Genomic DNA, 18,747 nt, shown 5'->3' on the forward strand with positions numbered 1-18,747 from the left:
CGTAATGTAAAATCTGTTGAAGTTCAGTCTGACATGCTCCTGGCTCTTCTGGGCTTTTGAAAGCCCACCCAGGTGCCCTCCAAGTGTCATAGAGGTCTTAGAAGAGGGGCTGAATCATACAGTGCTGATACTCTCCATCACTACAGGTTTAGTGCTTACAGGCCTTTTTTTTTAGCTCTGAACAAGCCAAAATCTGCCTTTCAGGTTGTGAAACCTCTGTGATCTAGATGTTGTACAGAGACAAAAGTTGTTCATTTGGATACAGAAGTTCACAGCAGAAACAGATGAATCTTTAAGGGGAGAGGGTAAAAGTGGGCAACAACACTGCCTCTTCACATGAAACAGAGCATGTGTGCCAATAGGAGCAGCTCAAGGTGCATGACTTAGAGCCTCCTTGGAAATAACCCTGTAAATCTGACTTATTTCTAAGATCAGAAGACTTACAGTAGTGAGGTTATGGGTTATTTTCTATAGCACATGACTTGTCTCCCACTTTCCTATGTGATAGGCTGTGTCTGCTCATCCTTAGAGGAGCAGAAATGGAGTCCGTTGTTCTCGGGACTAATGGGATATGGGTATGCTTGAAGTGCAAGTTCACATTGGCTGTCAGGAGCAGGAAAGCGAGAGGTATTTAAATAGGCTATTTAAATAGGGAACTAGTGCAGCAAAGCAAACAGTGCATGGGTAAAGCATAGCTTCTCACACTGAATGTGATTCAGTGAATAATGGGGCAAAATCTATTCTGTCAGTGTGCTCTGTGCTTGTTTTCCTTTCCCTTTGCCTCAACACACGTACCCCCTCAGTGAGGTCTGTGCTGGGACAGGCAACAGAGCCACGTATAGTGACAGCATTTGCACGGTAGTATTTATACAGCAAAGGTGCTATACAAGCTTATCCTGCTTTTTCATTAGATGGACTAACTCATTATAATTTTTGGTAATGTTAAGTAAATCTGTTTACTTGGATAAAAATGGGGCTGTGCAGCTTTTCTTTAGAGCGACTGAATCTAAGCATTAACATACAGGAACATTTCTGCCTGTGTGCGGTTAGCTCTCTCAGAAGGGCTGCCTTTTCAGGAAGTAAATATAATCATTTTTGATGCATCTGTCTAAAGACTTAACCGCTGGTAATATGCTTTCAGACTAAAACTTAGAACAGATTTAGAGTGAAAATATTTGAAATGGCTAACGGAGTTTGAACTCCATTTTCAAATGCTGAACTCGCCATGTCAGTGGGAAGCAGACACTCCTAAATACGTTATTCATAATAAAGTTATTCCTAATAACTGATAAGGATCAATATTAACTTTTGGCCTTCACTGTCAGAAGTGAATATAGCAAGAGAAGGTGCTTAATTAAATTGCACCTTATAACTAATGGAACACCTGGGGCCAATAGCTTATGCAAATGAGACAGCCTGGCTGAATGCCCCAAATCATTGTTGATACAGGATACATGTATAAAATAGATTAAGAAATAATTCAGAAGAATTATGAAATTTAATGTTTTAACATGATACCTGCATTGTTCAATTATCACAGGTTGCATGCACAAATAAGAAGATAGCTGGCCTCTGATGAACAGACAATTGCTACGATTACCGGAACAGTAGAATTCTAATTATGCTTCATTCAAAGCACACTTATAAATGCTGAGTTCTGTAAATAAAACCCTTTTTTTTTTTTTTGACCCTTTCAGAAACACTTCATCTGGTGTTGAAATTCACTCCTTTTCTGAAGTAAGAAGGTTTTGCTGAATATGTTCTATGTCTGATCAGCCTGTAAGAGCATTTAACTTTGGAAGTAATCAATCAGTTATAAACAGGAAGTGTTTTTGTGGCAAAGCTTTTGCAGCTAAGTGGTTGAACATAATTAATTCTGAGAAGGGAAGTGCTTTGTAGTTTTTAAAAAGGGGTTTAAATATAACAATACACAAAATTTTCCACCTCCCAATTCTTATGTAAATAAACCTGTGATATTGTTTGGCAAAGTCTGCAAACACAACATGCCCAATCTGTCCGTTTTGTTTCTTTCAACTGCAGTCTTGTTGAGAAGAAAAGGGGGGAAGCATACGAGAAGTGCAACAGTGAGCTTGAGTTACATGTCCTGTTCAGCTACAGTCTCTATAACAAGTTGTGTAAGGGAAGCGGAGGCACAATGACCCTATTAAAGCAAATGTTACCTGTTTTGGTCAGTGTGTTGATACTGTTTAACAAGAGGTGTTGTATTAGGTAAAAATAGTTGACTTACTATATGTCTCAACTAAAAAAAAATACTGAACATTATCTTCTGCGTAATACATGGACCAGACAAGTTTTGTTATGGGCAAATGAAAGAGCTTGGTGGTCTCTCTGCAGCTTAGTCACCAACCCGACAGGGTCAAAGTGAGGTACAGAATGCATTGCACATCTCTTCCCTTGTGGTCTCCCACTCTGCTTTAGTCTGGAAACAGCAGCTGATCTTCAGTGGTGGTGATATCATGGAAGGACAGGGTAGGTGTTTTGTGGCTGCTACTGCTGGTGCAGAAGAACTCCATATGATGGACCTCAGGGCATCCGTGCATTTTTAGCTGTGTTCAGGGATTAAGTCATCTTGGGATCACGTAATAAAAGGGACGTAAAATGTCACTTATGCGTGAAGTAAAAGTAATGAAGCACATTTCAGAGACTGTGGGTACTGCTGGAAACTCCCTAAACAACCAAGGATTCAGACGTCTTCACTGTTACTAAATGTGGTCTGAAAATTCATACTTCTCCATCTGCTGTCTCTTTTACTCATAGACTAAATGACTGTGTAAATCCCCAGTGCATGCAGGCTTTGGTGATACAGCTGGGTAGAGATCAGGAACCTGCATTTAGGAAACTGCACTTAGTTTTCCAGAGCAGCAGGGGGGTTTTCACTTTTTGGTGTCTAAAAGGCACCACCATTATTATCTGTGGGAGCCAAATCATGTTGCATCTTGAGCTATCCAGATGCAACAGAAAAGTTTGGGAAATCCCATGACCCTTACATCTGCCTGAGTGATACGTGCCTTTCTGACTTAATTACTTATATGGAAAATGTTGGTCTGTGTAAGCTGTAAGGAAAAATGCAGTGTGTAATATCCATGCAGTCAATAATAGTCACATAGAGTCTGGGTGCTTCAATTTGTAGAGAAAAAGCATCACCTTTTAGTCTGAGACTAGGGACTGGAAAGAGGTCCTCCAGGGGCACAGAAGATAATTGTAGGCTGCTTCATGACATTAGTAAGTAATTGTTCTTCATACTAAACAAGTCATATGTCCTTCACACTCCAGAAATTGTGTCCCTTTCTGTAACGGAAGAGAAAATATGTGTGGGAGATCAGATTTGTCTTTGTTTCAGTCGTTTGTTGTCTTGAGTGATGGAGTTACTCCATTATAACTATAATGGAGTTACTCTATTATAACTAAGAGCGTAATCTGGACTGCTGGGGTTTGGTTTTGTTTGTTTTCCCCTCTTTTAGCAGAGAAAGTGAGTGGGCCAGATCTGTGGATTAATTCAGTATAACCCAAAGCTTTCTCCTGTGACTTTTGCAAAGTGGCTCCCTTGCCCAACATCAGCATGGAGGCCCTGGGGTCACAGAGGAGCACTGCTGGTAGCCCTGGCCTCTCATTGGCCTGGTGGGAAGCTTGGCTCCTTGTGGAGACCTTCTGGAGATGCACTTCTCTGTGTGGTTTCCTGCTGTGGGGCCCAACAAGCCAGCTCAGTGCTTTCAAAAAACAATGGCTTAGTTCATGCAATGTCTGTTGAGTCTGAAAGGAGGTTGCAGAAAGCGTCAGGAGTCCCATGTTGATCCTGCTCTGCTGTCTGCACTCATGGATGGAAGTGCCCCACTGAGAAGCTGTTGCCTGGTTTCACTTGCTTTCTGACCATCAAGCTGTCCTCTGGTAGTCCTTCTGAAGCTTATTTGGAGGACTTGCTTCTCTATTCTCCTTCCAGAAGAGCCAAAGCTTTTAGTACTGTTTCCACATTCCTTGCTGAAAAGGCATGTGGTACAGAAGGGAAGTGGTGGAAGCAAGTAACACTGTTGGGTTTGGCGTGTGTTTCTGGGAGAGGATGCAAGGAAGACTTGATGACTTTTTTATCAGGAACCTCAGAGACTGAAGCAAGTTTGCTTGGAACAACTTTGTTCCCAGAGATCTGTTCAAATACTGCTCTTGTTTGTGATTAATGCTTTAGCTGATAGTATTGAATAGCGTGTGTGGGCAGGAGCTGGGTTGTAGTTGTTGGTATGCATGTGTATTGGCTGCATGACAAATTGAAAAATGCAAGCCATGATAATAAGTTTCTTAACCTTTTATGAGACAAAGCTGCTGTTATGTCATTCTGACTAATTTCTTTTTTTTTTTTTATTGTCAGACAGACACAATTTCACTGGAAATCAGGACTCTGTATCCTTCTGTACCTGAAGATGCAGAACAAAAAGCAGAAAATTTATTTGTTAAAGAGGTAAATACCTAGTCTGTGTAGTCTTTAATGTTAAATAAAATCAAGGGTTTGGGGTTTGCTATGGTTAAAATGAGCATCTTTTTTAATATTATTTCAGTGATTTGAACCAGGTTTGAGTTTTGGGGCCAGAAGGTGGGGGAGGGTTAACAGCATGTCTGCAGGTGCCCATTGTGAGATGTATCTAGAAAAATTGCAAGGAATCGATCTTTCATTCTACTGTTTTCCAGCTGCATTCCCTGTCACTAGTAGTCCACTGATACTAATGTTGGTATTTTTACATGAATGCTAATCACTGGTGACCTGAATATGCTTTGCATTTTGCAAATGCTGATTACTGTCCAAAAAAAAGATAACTATTTGATGCTGGTTTAGACTGTTAGTTATTACAAGGTATGTATCCAAGCTACCTGTATAGCTATCTGAGGAGCAGTTTCACTGAAGGATGCTTAGGGGTTTATATTTATTGTCAGTATTTAGTCTATTCTACCTTCATAGCATAAAGTCGACTGAAGTCCTTCCACAGCAGTTAGACCCCACCAGGAGTGATTAATTGCTCTACCTTTAAAAAAAAAAAACCCTATAGCTGTATTGTTTCCATCCCTGATCTGAGATTGTAGAAAACTACTCTTCCTTCTGCCTCAGCAATATTTCAGGTTGTCACTGGTTTTATCACTTGAGAGGACATTGAAGGTGCTGGCTGCACTGTTCAAAGGAATTTACTTTAGATGGCTCCGTGAACCTTCCTCATCTTTCACTACAGATGTAAAGTATAGCTCATTATTTGCATTAACAAAGCAGATTTATGAAAACAAATTTAATTCCAAGCACTTAAAATTAGCCCATCATGTGTGTGTTCTCTGCCTTTTTTGTTTGTTTGTTTGTTTTCCATAGATTGGGGTTTCTCACACCTGACTTTCTTATTTGAATGAGCTATTTCACATGCATTATAACTGCAAGATAATTTTGCAGACAAACACAGGGATTAGAAAATATAAAATCCAAGATTAGGCAAAAATGTATCTGTTGAATGGTATGCAACATGGCATTTTACAGGCTGGCCCTATTTCTCTCCAGCAGGTCTAGAAAGCAATAACAACTTACTGACAGCTTACATTGCCTGAACTTTGCCATCTTTCTTAATCTGACAGTAGGGTTGAAAGATAACATAGCCTGTGGAATTATCTACCTTCCCAGAAGCCTCACTGTCCTTTCAGCACTTTGGGGTCTGCCTTTTATTTTAAGGTTCCACATGTTGCAAGGCTAGCACTGTTCTCATGGCTTTACAGAGAAAGTAGTGGGTCTAAAAATGGAACATAGTGCACAGTGTCTGGGAATCTTTACATCTGAGTCCTCCAAGGGGATGCTAATGACAACCTGGTAAAATACATAATGAGCACATCTATTAGCTTTCTCTGCAATACAAGTGAGCCAAAGGGAGGGGGAGAGTGGAAAAAACAGTACTACAGAATCAAGCCTATGTATGGAAGAGTAGCAGGATAAGACTCTCTTTTAAAATAGTAATACACATGTTTCACTTTGCCACAAGCCAGAAGATGTATATAAAATGAATTAACCTCCAGGAGGAGGATGATTTCTAATCCAAAATTAAGTAAAACTGATCATGGGGTGCTCTGAAGATCTTTGACTGTAGTCCATTCCAGCAATTGCACAAATCTGTACTGACCCAGCAGCAGTCTGTTGTGTTCCAGGCTGGCGTTCAGAACTTCTGGATGGCTGTGCAGGAGTGGAATTTATGACCTTTGCTTCTTTTTTGGAGCTGTGAGAAAGCAAACACTTCACTCAGTGAAAGAATCTTTCTTCAAATATACTATAATTTCATGAGCAATGAAGGCATCTGTTTTCTACCTACTTGACTATCTGTTAATCAACTGGGTGTGTTCTAACCCAGGATCAAATGCCTAATTCCTGATTAGGCTGTTGGGGAAACTATAGAAAGGCAATATACAGCTTCATCTTGCTGAAGCCATTTTGGTATTCCCATCAGTAATGGCTATCTCTGACCTTTAGTGTGTATTACACTATCTCAGTACTTCAGCAAGTTACGACATGAAGACATGGAGCAAATCAGTTAACTACAAAGGAAGGATCTGCTGTTGAAGGTAAAACTAATTGTCTTCATATGGCACAGAGTGAGCACATGGTACTGAATCTATTTCAAGAGCTCAGATCCATGATCATCTGTCTCATCCTTCTGGGCATTTGGTGGTGTTCACATGGCCTTGTCTATAAGGTACTGCAAGGTCCTTTATGAGGGTTGTCAGAAGTCTGTGAGAATGTCTTAAAACCCTGTCTTTCTCTTCCAGGGTGTTTGCTTCCTGCTGGTGACAGTAGGAAGGGTTTACTTCCACTTGTAGCTCTTCCGTTGCTGGAGTCCTTGGAGGACCAGCTGGGTTTTGGTTTTGTTTTTTTCCCCCAGCCTTTACCAAAATCCATACTTATGACAGCCTGGGGATTTGATGAGATTCCCGTTGCTCAAGGAATCAAAAAGAGTATTTACAGGCATGCCAGGATGACTTGATTGCCTGTGCACCTGCACCATCAGTTTATGGATGCAAAAGAGCTGACAAGCCACATAAAGAAAGATGAGGCTGATATTGCTGAGGAAAGCTTTCAGTATGGGTAGCATTTGATGCTGTCCACCTGTAGTGGAAGATTTGTGCTGCTTCAGTTCTCTTAACACTGCTTTTAAATTCCTCAGTAACCAAAAAACTTTTACTGTTCGTGATGTTCAGATACTACAGTAATGGATAAGGCAAAATAATTTACTTTAAGATATCCAACCTTCTCCTTTCTGATGAAACTAAGATGAAAATTAAAAGAAAAAATAAAACTCAGGTAACTTGAATAAATAAATATCCCTTTGATAACCAAATATTTTCTGTAGGATGCAAAGAGAATAAATATTTTACATTTCATGAGTGATGAGTATCTGAGTCCCTCTAATAATTTTTACCTATTTATTAGGTATATTCAAATGGCAGTAGTCATTTTAGGATTTTTTCCTTGTGGATTTTTCCACCTTAACTTTTCTTAGACAGGAGGAGCTGGAGTGACTAAATTAGGTTCCAAGAAAAGAGATGTTTCCAGAAACCTATAAAGCCAGAATAGAATTGTCTTTAGTGTTTATTTTTCCCAAGTATTCCTGACTTCCCTGAACACTGTACCTGTACTGTGTTGTTTCCTCCCAGATTCTGCGTTTTCTCAGTTCTCACAGTCTGCTGCATGTATGTATCTCAGTCAGCATTGTCCTCATGGTCCGTAATTTTGGCAAATAGAAACATTCACTCCACCAGAAACAAAATAAAATTCTCCCTTTTAGACAGTGAAAACATTCCTAGTATTACTTTTCCAAAATCTTTATTCCTGGATATGCAGATCAAATGGCAGTCCATGGGATTTTTCCCACATTTCATTCAGAAATAGAAGGGGATAGTTTTGCAAGTCAAAGCTATATGTAGTTTGAGGAACTCTAAGCTGTCAACTGAAACATACTTAATCCCATATTGATTTGCATCAAGTCAGTATTTTCAGAAAGCATGCATGCATATGCACACACATAAATGCTATTTGTGTGTGTACCTATATGAATGAAATTTTAGGTATATATGAAAAAATCTGGGAAGTAAATAAATATAAGCTGTCAAATATCCCTTCTTAAATGAGTTTAAGTCAGGTGATCTCTCAAAAACTGATAGGTGGTACTTGGATATGTTTTGGGGAAGCATGTTTGCAGGGCACAAAGAGGAAGCTTCCCTATTTTATACAGCATAATTGTGGAAAATAAGCCCAGAGGGAACCTCTGAAAACTGTCTCATCCCTCCTTCCTGTGTAGACCAAGTACATCCTGACCTATCCTTTTTGCTTCAGGCATCTGACCCGGTGGCAGTGGCTGCTACAGGAAGGGCTCTTTTGAAGACCTGCAGGGCCTTGGATCAGCTCTCAAGGGCCATCATTGGTGGTCTCATCCATGTTCTAGCAAAGGTGGTAGAGTAAATGTTGCATTCTTAAAATCCAAGTGTACATCATTCTGCCGTGCACTTCTTACTGGTCACTGAGGTAGATTGCCTGCTATGGTACAATTGAGGTCATTTGGAGTTTTTGTTAGTGTTATCAAAGGGCCAACTTGCATAGGCAAAAGTCGACCTGTCTCCTTCAGAAATCTGCTGACAGTCTTGAGCTGTGTTTGAGCACTCTTGTAACTTTAAAAGTCATTGTAGAGCCAATTGCCTGTTTCAAATTACAGACATCTAGACAGCTGTCATCTTAGCAACCTGCTGGAGAAAGCCTGGGAGCAGAGTCCAGTTAGTAATGGCTTGTGTGACCTGATTGTGTCCTGTGTGCAATGTCTGACATATGCCATCATATCAAGTAAGGAAGCCTGAGGTAAACCAGGAATGGAGCATTCTAACAGCACTCTGCACATGCAGCATTGCTAAACCAGTGCAGCGACTCTATATTTGATGTCAGATTGTGGTGTTTTCACTTAGGAAATGACACTTAAGAAATGTCTTCATGGTAAGAACCATGAAGAGGTTGCTGGGGATGAAGCTGTTGAGAGTGAGCTTTCCTGCACCCCAGTGTTGGCTCCTTTTCGTGGGTGTAATTGTAGTTCTTAGAGCAGTAGGGACCATGCTGGGTGAAAAGCAGTACATCAAAATGAAATAACAGTGTAAGAATATTGAAATTTCATTTGATGTGTGATGCAGTTCCATTTTTTCTGCTATAGTGCAGTATTCCTGTGGGCGCCTCTTAACTTCCCTGTGTAGATTTTCTAGGTACAAAAGTTGGAGTTGTCACTTGTATTAAGTTTTTAGAGACCTCACCATTCATTTGGGGGAATTTTTTTGTTTGAGATTTTTCAGGTTGTGCCTACAGGATCTGTAAGTAATTACTAAACGTGACTTTTGTTAATCATAATGTCAAAAGAGCCACAGCCTCCTGTGCAACTACTGAAACTGGTTGTGTGTCCATACAGTTGATTTCTGTGGCTTTTTTATTTAGAGGCTAATCTGCATTGCTCTTACGTATTTTAAAGTCAAATTAAAGTCCTGCCCCTCTACTCTGCTATTGTGAGACCTCACCTGGAGTATTGTGTGCAGTTCTGGTGTCTTCAATATAAAAAGGACATGGAACTGTTGGAACGAGTCCAGAGAAGGGCCACGAGGATGATCAGGAGGCTGGAGCACCTCCCGTATGAAGACAGGCTGAGGAAGTTGGGGCTGTTCAGCCTGGAGAAGAGAAGGCTGCGTGGAGACCTCATAGCAGCCTTCCAGTATCTGAAGGGGGCCTATAGAGATGCTGGGGAGGGACTCTTCATTAGGGACTGTAGTGATAGGACAAGGGGTAACGGGTTAAAACTTAAACAGGGGAAGCTTAGATTAGATATAAGGAGGAAATTCTTTTCTGTTAGGGTGGTGAGGCACTGGAATGGGTTTCCCAGGGAGGTTGTGAATGCTCCATCCCTGGCAGTGTTCAAGACCAGGTTGGACGAGGCCTTGGGTGAGATGGTTTAGTGTGAGGTGTCCCTGCCCATGGCAGGGGGGTTGGAACTAGATGATCTTAAGGTCCTTTACAACCTTAACTATTCTATGATTCTGTGATTCTAAAATAGGAACTTCTGCTGAAAAATGTCACCAAAAAAGTTTTACTATTGCTCATCACAGTGTAGATTTTCCCTACTTCAAGATCTAAGTGCTTCCAGTACTTTAAAGAACTGTAGTGTCAGGATAATGACATGTTATTTAAAAGAGAGTGGGTCTTTTGGTAGCAGAAAATGTAAATTCTCTTTTAAAATGTTTAATGCTTCAAAATAATAGTCTGGTTTAATATTTTTGGTTTGTTACACTGCTGTGTTACTGTATGAGTGAACTGTGGTAATCTGGAAACTGCTTCAAGAGCCCCAAAATGAAAGTCCACACTGCTAGCAGCTATTCATGATGCTGCCATGATTGTTGTGGGTGTAAGGTAGGCCTGAGTGGAAGGGTGAATATGAAGCCAGGGTGATCACACTACCTTCCCAAATCCCCGCATGCTGCTTTTGGTTGTTGCAGCAGAGGTCACAGGAGGAAAGAGAGCTTTGGAAGGCTTTGTGAGCAGTGCCATGCATGTCCCTAGTCATGGAGCAGAGCACTGGGCCATCTCTGCAGCTTCCCCTTCAGTGCTGTGGCCACATCCAACACTGGAAGGTCTTCACTTTCTGTTTCCAAGCTCTTACATGGGCTTGCCTTTCCCAGTTCAGTATCTTCTGTTTTCTACCTCAGAAATAGCCACTCTTCAAGGCTGAGTGGGGAGGCAGGATTGCACGGTGCACACAGTTTCTCTGCAAGAGGCCCAGTTGTTCTAGTAATTACTTTTATCATATGTATGTATATCTGTATTTCCAAAGACAACATACATAACATTATCTTAGAATATAAGCTGGGAGTTGCTTTCAGATGTTTCAAGGTGTTTATTTCAGTTGGTTTCTTTCACTTCCCATTCTCTTTTCTTTCTCCCTTTCCCCACTCCCCCACCTCAAGGGTTATTTGCATTGCAGTGTAAATCTTCAAGTACCAATCTCACTGTGGTAGCCATCACGCTGTCATCACCAGAATCCAGAGCTATAAAGTTACAGGTGGAAAAAGTTTGTAGGATTGTCTTTCTCTCTGAGGAAAAATTAGGCAAGCCGGGCAACAAGAGAAAAGAAATGACATGAATGTGATGGGGCCCTGGGGAATGGGCTGTGCAGCCTGCCTGGTCAGTAATACAATAGAAAGGTTCATGTAAACATGTGCCAACCCTCCCACATCCCAAAGCCTCCATTTCTCCGTCTGTATTTTTCCTCCCCCACAGTCCACTTCAGCTCAACAGCCCCTGCACTGGTGCCTCTGATCTTTGCCAGGAACAGTATGATACAGCTCTGGCCTCTTGATGAAATCTCTGTCTCTAGAAAGGCTTTTCTTGCTCTTCAGATCAGGTTCACAGGTATTTTTCCTCATTGCTAAGATTCAATTTCCAGTAATAATTTCCAATTAAGAAAAAAAACAAAATCTGTAGAAGTCAGTAGAAGTATTTAATTTTTAGTTGGGATAGTCTGAAGAGAAACAAACATACAAACTAGATCTAGTTTACAGTGGATAGCTGCAAAAAGCTAGTTCAATAGCAGCATTAGCTGTTGCTCTGGATTGGTGTGGCTTCTGTGTACTTACTGAGTGATACTTGAATGTGCTGCTTGTCCCTTTTGATTTTTGTTTTTATTAGCTATTTCATAGAGGAGCACAATAAACCTTTATAGTTACAAGCTAAAATACTGTGTCCTGCTCTATGTGTTATTCACAGCTGTTTTTTTGAACACATCAGCCTATAATATTTGCAATAAAAGCCTGCGTTGAGAATTCTCTGTGGGCTTTAATTGCATCTGTTAAGTAGAATACTTAGTAATGAAAGTACCACAGGGAAAAAGTGGTCCTTTCTGTAGAAGACTCAGTTGGTTTACATTTGCCAAGTAGAAAGCCAGTGAAGTGTGAATGGGAGGGTCTGTGCTCACCCTCACAACGTTCAGTGAAGGAGTTTTTCATTGGATCATGTGGACCAGTGTATCTGTTGCTCTTATAAGATTATTCTTATAGCCCAGGTGGCTATCAGATAGTATTAACTGAAATTTAGATCATAAAAATACAAGAGTGATCAAGTCATTCTATAAAGATTCACAAACAAGATTTTTTTGGCTGTGGATTTTTTTTCTCTGTTCAAAGGCAAAGCGCAAACAACACTGGAGTGGTGCAGGAAAATGGTTGTCAGGGGAAGGCTTTGGACCTGACCCTGCAGTGTGCAGAGTTAGTCAGTTACAATGCTGTATTATTATGCTCATTCTCAGAGCATACGTGATTATTTTATGTTGTCTAATGGGCACACTTTATTCTGCATCCTGTAAGATAATGAGGGCTTGTGTCAGACCAGAAAGTAGATGCTAGATCCACATGAAATGTTTACTGCAGACTGTTCAGTTCAGTATCAGGGTGGGAGAGAACTGCCTATAAAAGTGCATCCTCTTCATGGCCATTTTTTCCATACTCAAATAAAGCTGTTACAGAAGTCTGTGACTACCTAAATTAATTTGTGGGTACATATTCTGCATGTTTTACACAAGATTTAGAAAAGGGATTTGTTAAGCCAGTGATGAGTACTTTTAGAAAGCACCACCTTAATTTTTTCAGCCCATCTCATGTTTTGCTGCAGCAGCCTGATGTGCAATCACTGACTCCTACGGGAGGTTCAGAAGAGGCTGGCAGGGAAGAGAGGGAATACTCCCAGTCCACTCACAGGATCCTAACTTATCCTGTTCCTTTGTTGCCTTTCCTTCTACTTTGTCTGCATAGCTTTTCATTTTTAAATATAATTGATCTATCCTTTATTCCATTCACTTTGTCTCCTGGCATCTCATCCTTCCTGTGAGACTGTGCTCTTCCCACCTAAGATTTCTTTCAATGCTGCTGCTTCTTTATCTACTGTACAACTTCACCATGTTCCTTCCTGATGTGCCTCCCTTCCCTATGGTCATGGGCAGCAGCTTTTACTGTTAGCTCTTAAGCTTGATCCCTCTCTTTCTTCCTGTCCATTTTGTATGAGCTTGTACAAATGCCCAGATGGAATGTAAGGACAAAGTAATGCAATACTGGGGTAAATTCTCATGCATACTGAACAAGTATCGGTTTGCATTTTACACTCTGTAGAAAGAATCATTGGAAATTCTGTTGTGGTGGTGTTGTAGATGTGAACCTTATCAATAAATATACATATTTCATAGATCTTGTTGCCTTTAAAAAGCTATATTGTGTCTGATTACATTGATAAAAGTTCTTTATTGTGTAAATTGCACAGTTATTCTTGTCTGTTTGACAGCATAGACAAGCACTTCAGAAGAGTCTTTGTTCAGTTCTGTTTGCTTATTTAAGGGAGATTGATATATTAAGAACAATTTCAAAAGGTGAATGCAAAACCATCAAGAAGTTTTTCAGAAAATAAAAACTACAAATTGATGATGACTGAGCAAATTCAGTGTGGAAGGGAAAATGAGACTGGTGAGAAATGACAGTCCTATTAATATATTCCTGAATATCATTAGGAGGTTAAGAATCAGTTGTTAAGGGCAGAACAAGAAGCAGAGGGCTTGTGCTGCAACAAGGGGGAATAAAAGGACTAGGGCAAATGTATTTACAGTGGAAGGCATAGGTAATGAAGCAGGATGCAAAGCAAAAATGTATAATTAATGTCCATAGAGAAAGTCAGGCCTAAGCTAGATAGAGGTTTTTGAGGCAGTAACGATATGATTTAATGATGCTTCCTACAAAGAAGATGAGAATCAATAAAGCATATGTGATTCACTGCATTTGATTTTAAAGGGAAATTGTGCTTCAAAATGTTAACGTATGACTCTGAATTTCCTTTAAGAACTGTGCACACAGCTATAAAAGAGAAGAATATGTTCTCTAGTGCAGAGGACTCCTTCAGATCTCTCTTAGTTCTGTAGCCTAAGTGAGTCTAAAGAGTTGTAGTAATTATATAGTTATTGTTTTCATTTTCTTTTTAGGCTTGTAAATACTACAGTTCCCAGTGGCATGTTGTGAACTACAAATATGAACAGTATTCAGAAGACTTTCGACACTTACCACAGTAAGACCTAGCATCAGTTCTTCTTTTTTTTTAATTTTATTCTTATTAGGTTGTGTCATTTTGCTGAGCTATGTCCATATTTGCACTTTCCTTTGTCTTACATGCTCTGCTTGTTGTACCGTATTAATAGTGCCTTGTGTTTTTAAAAAGAGGAAGAAAAGGTCCTTTAGCAAAAGTTCAAGACTGCAGAAATCACTAGTATCAACAAACTCTATTAGTGCTGATTCAAATCCTTAGAAGCGTATTTGCGTATTCAAAGCACAGTTGATACAGGAAAACTGGCTTTCATTTTCCTTATAATGCATAAATGTCACTCACCTTTAACTGGGATTAATTCTCCTTTTAGTTACCCTGTGTGACAGAGGAATAGGATTTCGCTTAGTGCCTTATGGCTGCACCGTATGGAAGAACTGGGTGCAATGCCTACAGTGCGCACTGGTGCAGCCCTAGTGATACAAGGCTGCAGAAATGTACAGGTGTCTGGGTAAGCGAGCATCCCTTCTGTGCTTGATTAAAATCAGTGTAAAGTTGCTGGGAGGAGAAGGAATAAGTTCCTTGATTTGAGTGGAAAGAAATTAAGAATTCGGTGCTCATTTCTTCATGAGTGAGTTTCTACCCACAAACCTGCCAGAAATAGGAGTATATCCTGTGCCCTGAGGAGCATTTTAGGGAGAAGTTAAATTAATGAAATCACTGAATACCCAAAGGGGCTGTATTACCACCTCATTTCCTGGAATTTGAGGCTATTAAAATCATGATACTGGATGAGAAGATTATGTGTACCTAACACAACAAGTGCTACATGCTTGGATTGGATGGAAACTCGTACTAACTAAATATGTTGTTGCAGGAATTAATAAACCGATTCTTATGATCCCTTTAGGTGCTGTGTTCAGAGGAGTTTGGGCTGCAAGCCTTCCCTCAGATCTGTGTTCTCTCTTCTATGTTGGTGTTTTTATGAACAGCGAATATGGTAGCACAAAAAGCCATTAAGAGCAATGCTAATCAGAGATTATAAACATACCTTTCCTTAAGTACCCAGTGTACTGATTATTTTAGAAAATTAATACATTTAATGCTCAAGAAAAATGCCTGCAACACAGCAGTTTTCAATTTAACCTTAAGCATCTTCACTCATGAAATATGCATTTGACAGATGTGACTCTGCACAAAAGTACATTTTAGCTGATTACATACATCCTCTTCCGTGAAGGTAATTTTAATATGGTGTTTGATATGATTTGCTTTCTTGAGTTCATGCTCCAGGGATGTTATGGTGTCTCATACCTTACTTTTTTTCCCCCTCTTGCATAGAGGGTTATAAAAACCCAAGAGATCTTGTTTTGTCATGTATCAGAACACAGTACTCGAGAATAGTTTGCATGCAGCACTAGTTATTGTTTCAGAAGCAAAGTTACAGCAGGAGTGTCTGTTTGCTGAAAGTTGGCATGGCTTTTGAGTTTAGCAGACCTAAAACAGAGCTATTTTGGAATCCATCGTATTTCATACTAATTCCAGTCCATTCAACATCAGTGGCCCTTGATTTGCATAATCAAGTTACAAAGTTCAGCATTTTAGACTAAATCGCCTCATTAAAAAATAAAGTGGCTTGATACATCCATGTTGGAGTATTTGTCTCTCAGTGTCTGTAGCTCTGCATGCCCAGTTTCTGCAGTTTTTTGTTTCATTTGAGCAAAACTGCTGTCACAGAAACACAGAAACTACCAGAAATCTGAGCATATTGTTGTATCAATTCCTTTATAGGAAATCATTGTATCAGGAAAGATTGGATGAGTGTTAAGTGTTTAGCTTTGCATCATGAGAAAGGAGCATCATTTACAGTACTAGATCTAGCTGTAGCTAAAGTCCTTCCATTCACTGAGGGTGTGCTAAGCCTTCCCATGGGCCTTCCCGTTTAGAAGCACACAAACCGGGACTTAGCAGCCTTCAGCAGTGCTGAAGGGCTTTATACCTGTTTGTATGTGAGGCCACACTGTGCTTTTTCATACAGTTGTACAACATGTCAAGTAATGGCTGCACAGTTTTATCAGATATTGAAGTTACTGGTTTTGAATACTGACCCTTTTTGGTTGGGAGCCAGTTGCAATGTGATGCCAACCACCTGGGGCAAGCAGTGTGCACCCAACATGTCCATGATGCAGTTCCCCTGAAGCGGTGCTGTGGCACTGAGGAAGAGCTCAAGGACATGTGCACGACAACATGACTAAAATGTTTAGCAATTGCTTTAGTTTTTCTCTGAGTGTGTTCCTCCTTTGAGGTTTTTCTCAGGTCCCTCTGCCTCTTAAATTCCTCTCTGTGAGCTCTCACTACCTCTTTTCACACCATTTTTTATGCTTCGTGCTGGTGTGTTCTTGGTTCTTGAGCAAGTGGGAAGGGTGGAGGAAGAATGGGGGTTGCTTCGGGTGTTGTGGTGACACTGTGTCTGGGAATAGAAATAGTAAGCAAAGTTTTTGCTGTCATTTATAGAAATCCTGGAACATTTGGTAGATATTTCAAGTCTGAATCCCTGGAATTCTGCACCTTCATGTAGGCAGAGGAGAAAGAGGGTGCACTAAAACAGTCATGTCCTTACCATGTTCAGTCTGCCTGCCCTAGAGTGATGAGAAACATGGCCAAAAGGATTCCCATCCAAGGAAAGGAAAAATTTGTTGTATGGAGAATGACACAGAGGTCTGAGTGGTGGGGTGATTGGTGAGATCTGACACCTGAAGCAGCAGTACTCAGTGCTCTATCTCATTTATAGCTCTGCTGGGAGGACATAAGGATTTCCTTCTTTCTAAGAAACTTAGACAACCACGGCTTGTGGAAGGGTGGTGGCTTAATGAGACAAGTTCTCTCTGACTGGAGTGGCAGAGTGGAGCAGAGTTGCTGTGTCATACAGTGAGGGGTTGGCACCCTGCTAATCCAGCAGATTTCTCACTCCTCCTTCCCCACCCTGGTAGCATCAAGGGCATAAGGGTTGGGGTTATGTTTTGGTTTGGATTTTTTTTTCCCAGTAGCTGACTAGCTTGTCCTGTTATTGCTACAGATCCTGAAGCAAATGTGTGCAGTGTTACCTGTCCACGTGTGGCCAGAAAGCATTGGTCAATAGGGGGTTTGTCTAAAAATGTGAAGGCTTGAATGGTGGTTTTTGTAAAAAGTGGGATGTGGCTTGAGATTTTTGGTTTGGGACTCTTTTGGGTGGGAGAGAGTGTTTGTGTAAGAATATTTAGCAGCTGCCTTTGGTTGCAGTGGAAAACTTGAAATGGATTTTCATCACAAATATTCTGAATTTTAATGCTTTTACAGATGTGAAAGATGGCAAGAGATTGCAAATGTTCCTTTTATTCAAAATATTGATCAGTTGTTTACATTAAATAAACATGAAACCTAGAGCAAATTAAAACAGAGTAAAACACTCCTGTGTTTTGTGTGCACTTGGCTCTCCTGGTTCTGCTGAAATGCTGACTTTGGTTGAAGTGGGGTAGTCACATCATGAGAACACTGAAATGGGGAAAATAAATAGGAGATAGATTACTGTTATCTTCCTAAACTGTAACTTGTTTATGAATTAATAGAAAATGAAAATGGTCAAAGTTACCACTTTCATTTTTTTTAATTAGAGGCATTTAACTTTATAAGCAAGTGTGAGCCAAAGCCCACTAAGTTGAGAGACAAAAGTAGCTTAGGAGTGTGTGTGGTTTCTCAACTTCCATTTGGATTTGCTTCCTTGCACAGCAGAGAGCAATATTGCTCTGTTACTGTTCTGAGGTTGGGTAGATGAAAGGAAGTTCTGGATGGGTCAGTCTTCCAGATAAACAACAGTTTCTACCATGACAAGTCCTGTAGATTTTCATATGATAACTGAATATTTCCAAGATAAGATTTGTAATCTTCAGGAATTTGAGAGCAATGTTGGTGTTTCTCAAGATACAGAAAGATACACTTTTTTTTCTCCTTTTAAAAAAATTCTTTAATATTGTCATGTGTATTTGGCTGTTATTTCAGGTTTAATTCTCTAACATACAAAGTACTCTGGGCCTAAGTACAATTACTTAAGTGCTTAAAAATAAGCAAGTGATTAAGTGCTTTGCTTTTTCATGTTCAGTTTTGGTTTTAATTCCCCAATATGAAGATCTTAAGTAGCACCACATCAAAAAGTCATCTGTGTATTTTTACAAATTATGTTGAGACAGTGCTCATTATATTGAAGACTAAAAATACCTTGAAATATTGAAGAAATGTAGAAGCTTTAAGCTGAGTGTTATAATGTTGTTCCTGGCTAGAAAAAGCTATCGAAGAATTCATTCTCATTGATTTGATAGCCTTAAATGGGATGCCTCTTTGGAAATTGGATTTTGTTGCTGTTGTGGTAAAAAAGTAATGAAGACATTGCATAGAATTGTTGCAGCTTCATAGTGTTGAAATAAAGATAGATGGAGATTAAAAGAAAGCTGTATTTTGAAACACTAGTGATATTTAAAGGAGGTAATAGGATCACAGCAATAGGTGTATTGAAGGTGCCATGAGGGTTTGGGGTGGTTGCCTCCCTGAAATAGCAGGTGCATGATTATTTAAAAAAACAATAATGATTAAAGACATTTTTT

At 40.0% G+C, this 18,747-nt stretch overlaps 1 protein-coding gene across 10 annotated transcripts in view; it reads left to right on the forward strand.

Annotated features, from left to right (window-relative positions):
• The window catches only part of DOCK10 (dedicator of cytokinesis 10), a 161,241-nt gene that overhangs the window by 66,886 nt on the left and 75,608 nt on the right, over positions 1 to 18,747 (forward strand). For all 10 annotated transcript variants that reach the window (XM_061453006.1, XM_061453010.1, XM_061453009.1 and 7 more), the window contains exons 3-4: positions 4,379 to 4,468; positions 14,058 to 14,140. In XM_061453006.1, the coding sequence (XP_061308990.1) occupies positions 4,379 to 4,468; positions 14,058 to 14,140 (173 nt within the window). The remainder of the gene's footprint in view (positions 1 to 4,378; positions 4,469 to 14,057; positions 14,141 to 18,747) is intronic.

This window comes from Pezoporus flaviventris, unplaced genomic scaffold, assembly GCF_033815535.1.
Source record: "Pezoporus flaviventris isolate CSIRO_AGI_PZ_B2104156 unplaced genomic scaffold, CSIRO_AGI_Pfla_v1 ptg000013l, whole genome shotgun sequence".
In the NCBI taxonomy this organism is placed as follows: domain Eukaryota; kingdom Metazoa; phylum Chordata; class Aves; order Psittaciformes; family Psittacidae; genus Pezoporus; species Pezoporus flaviventris.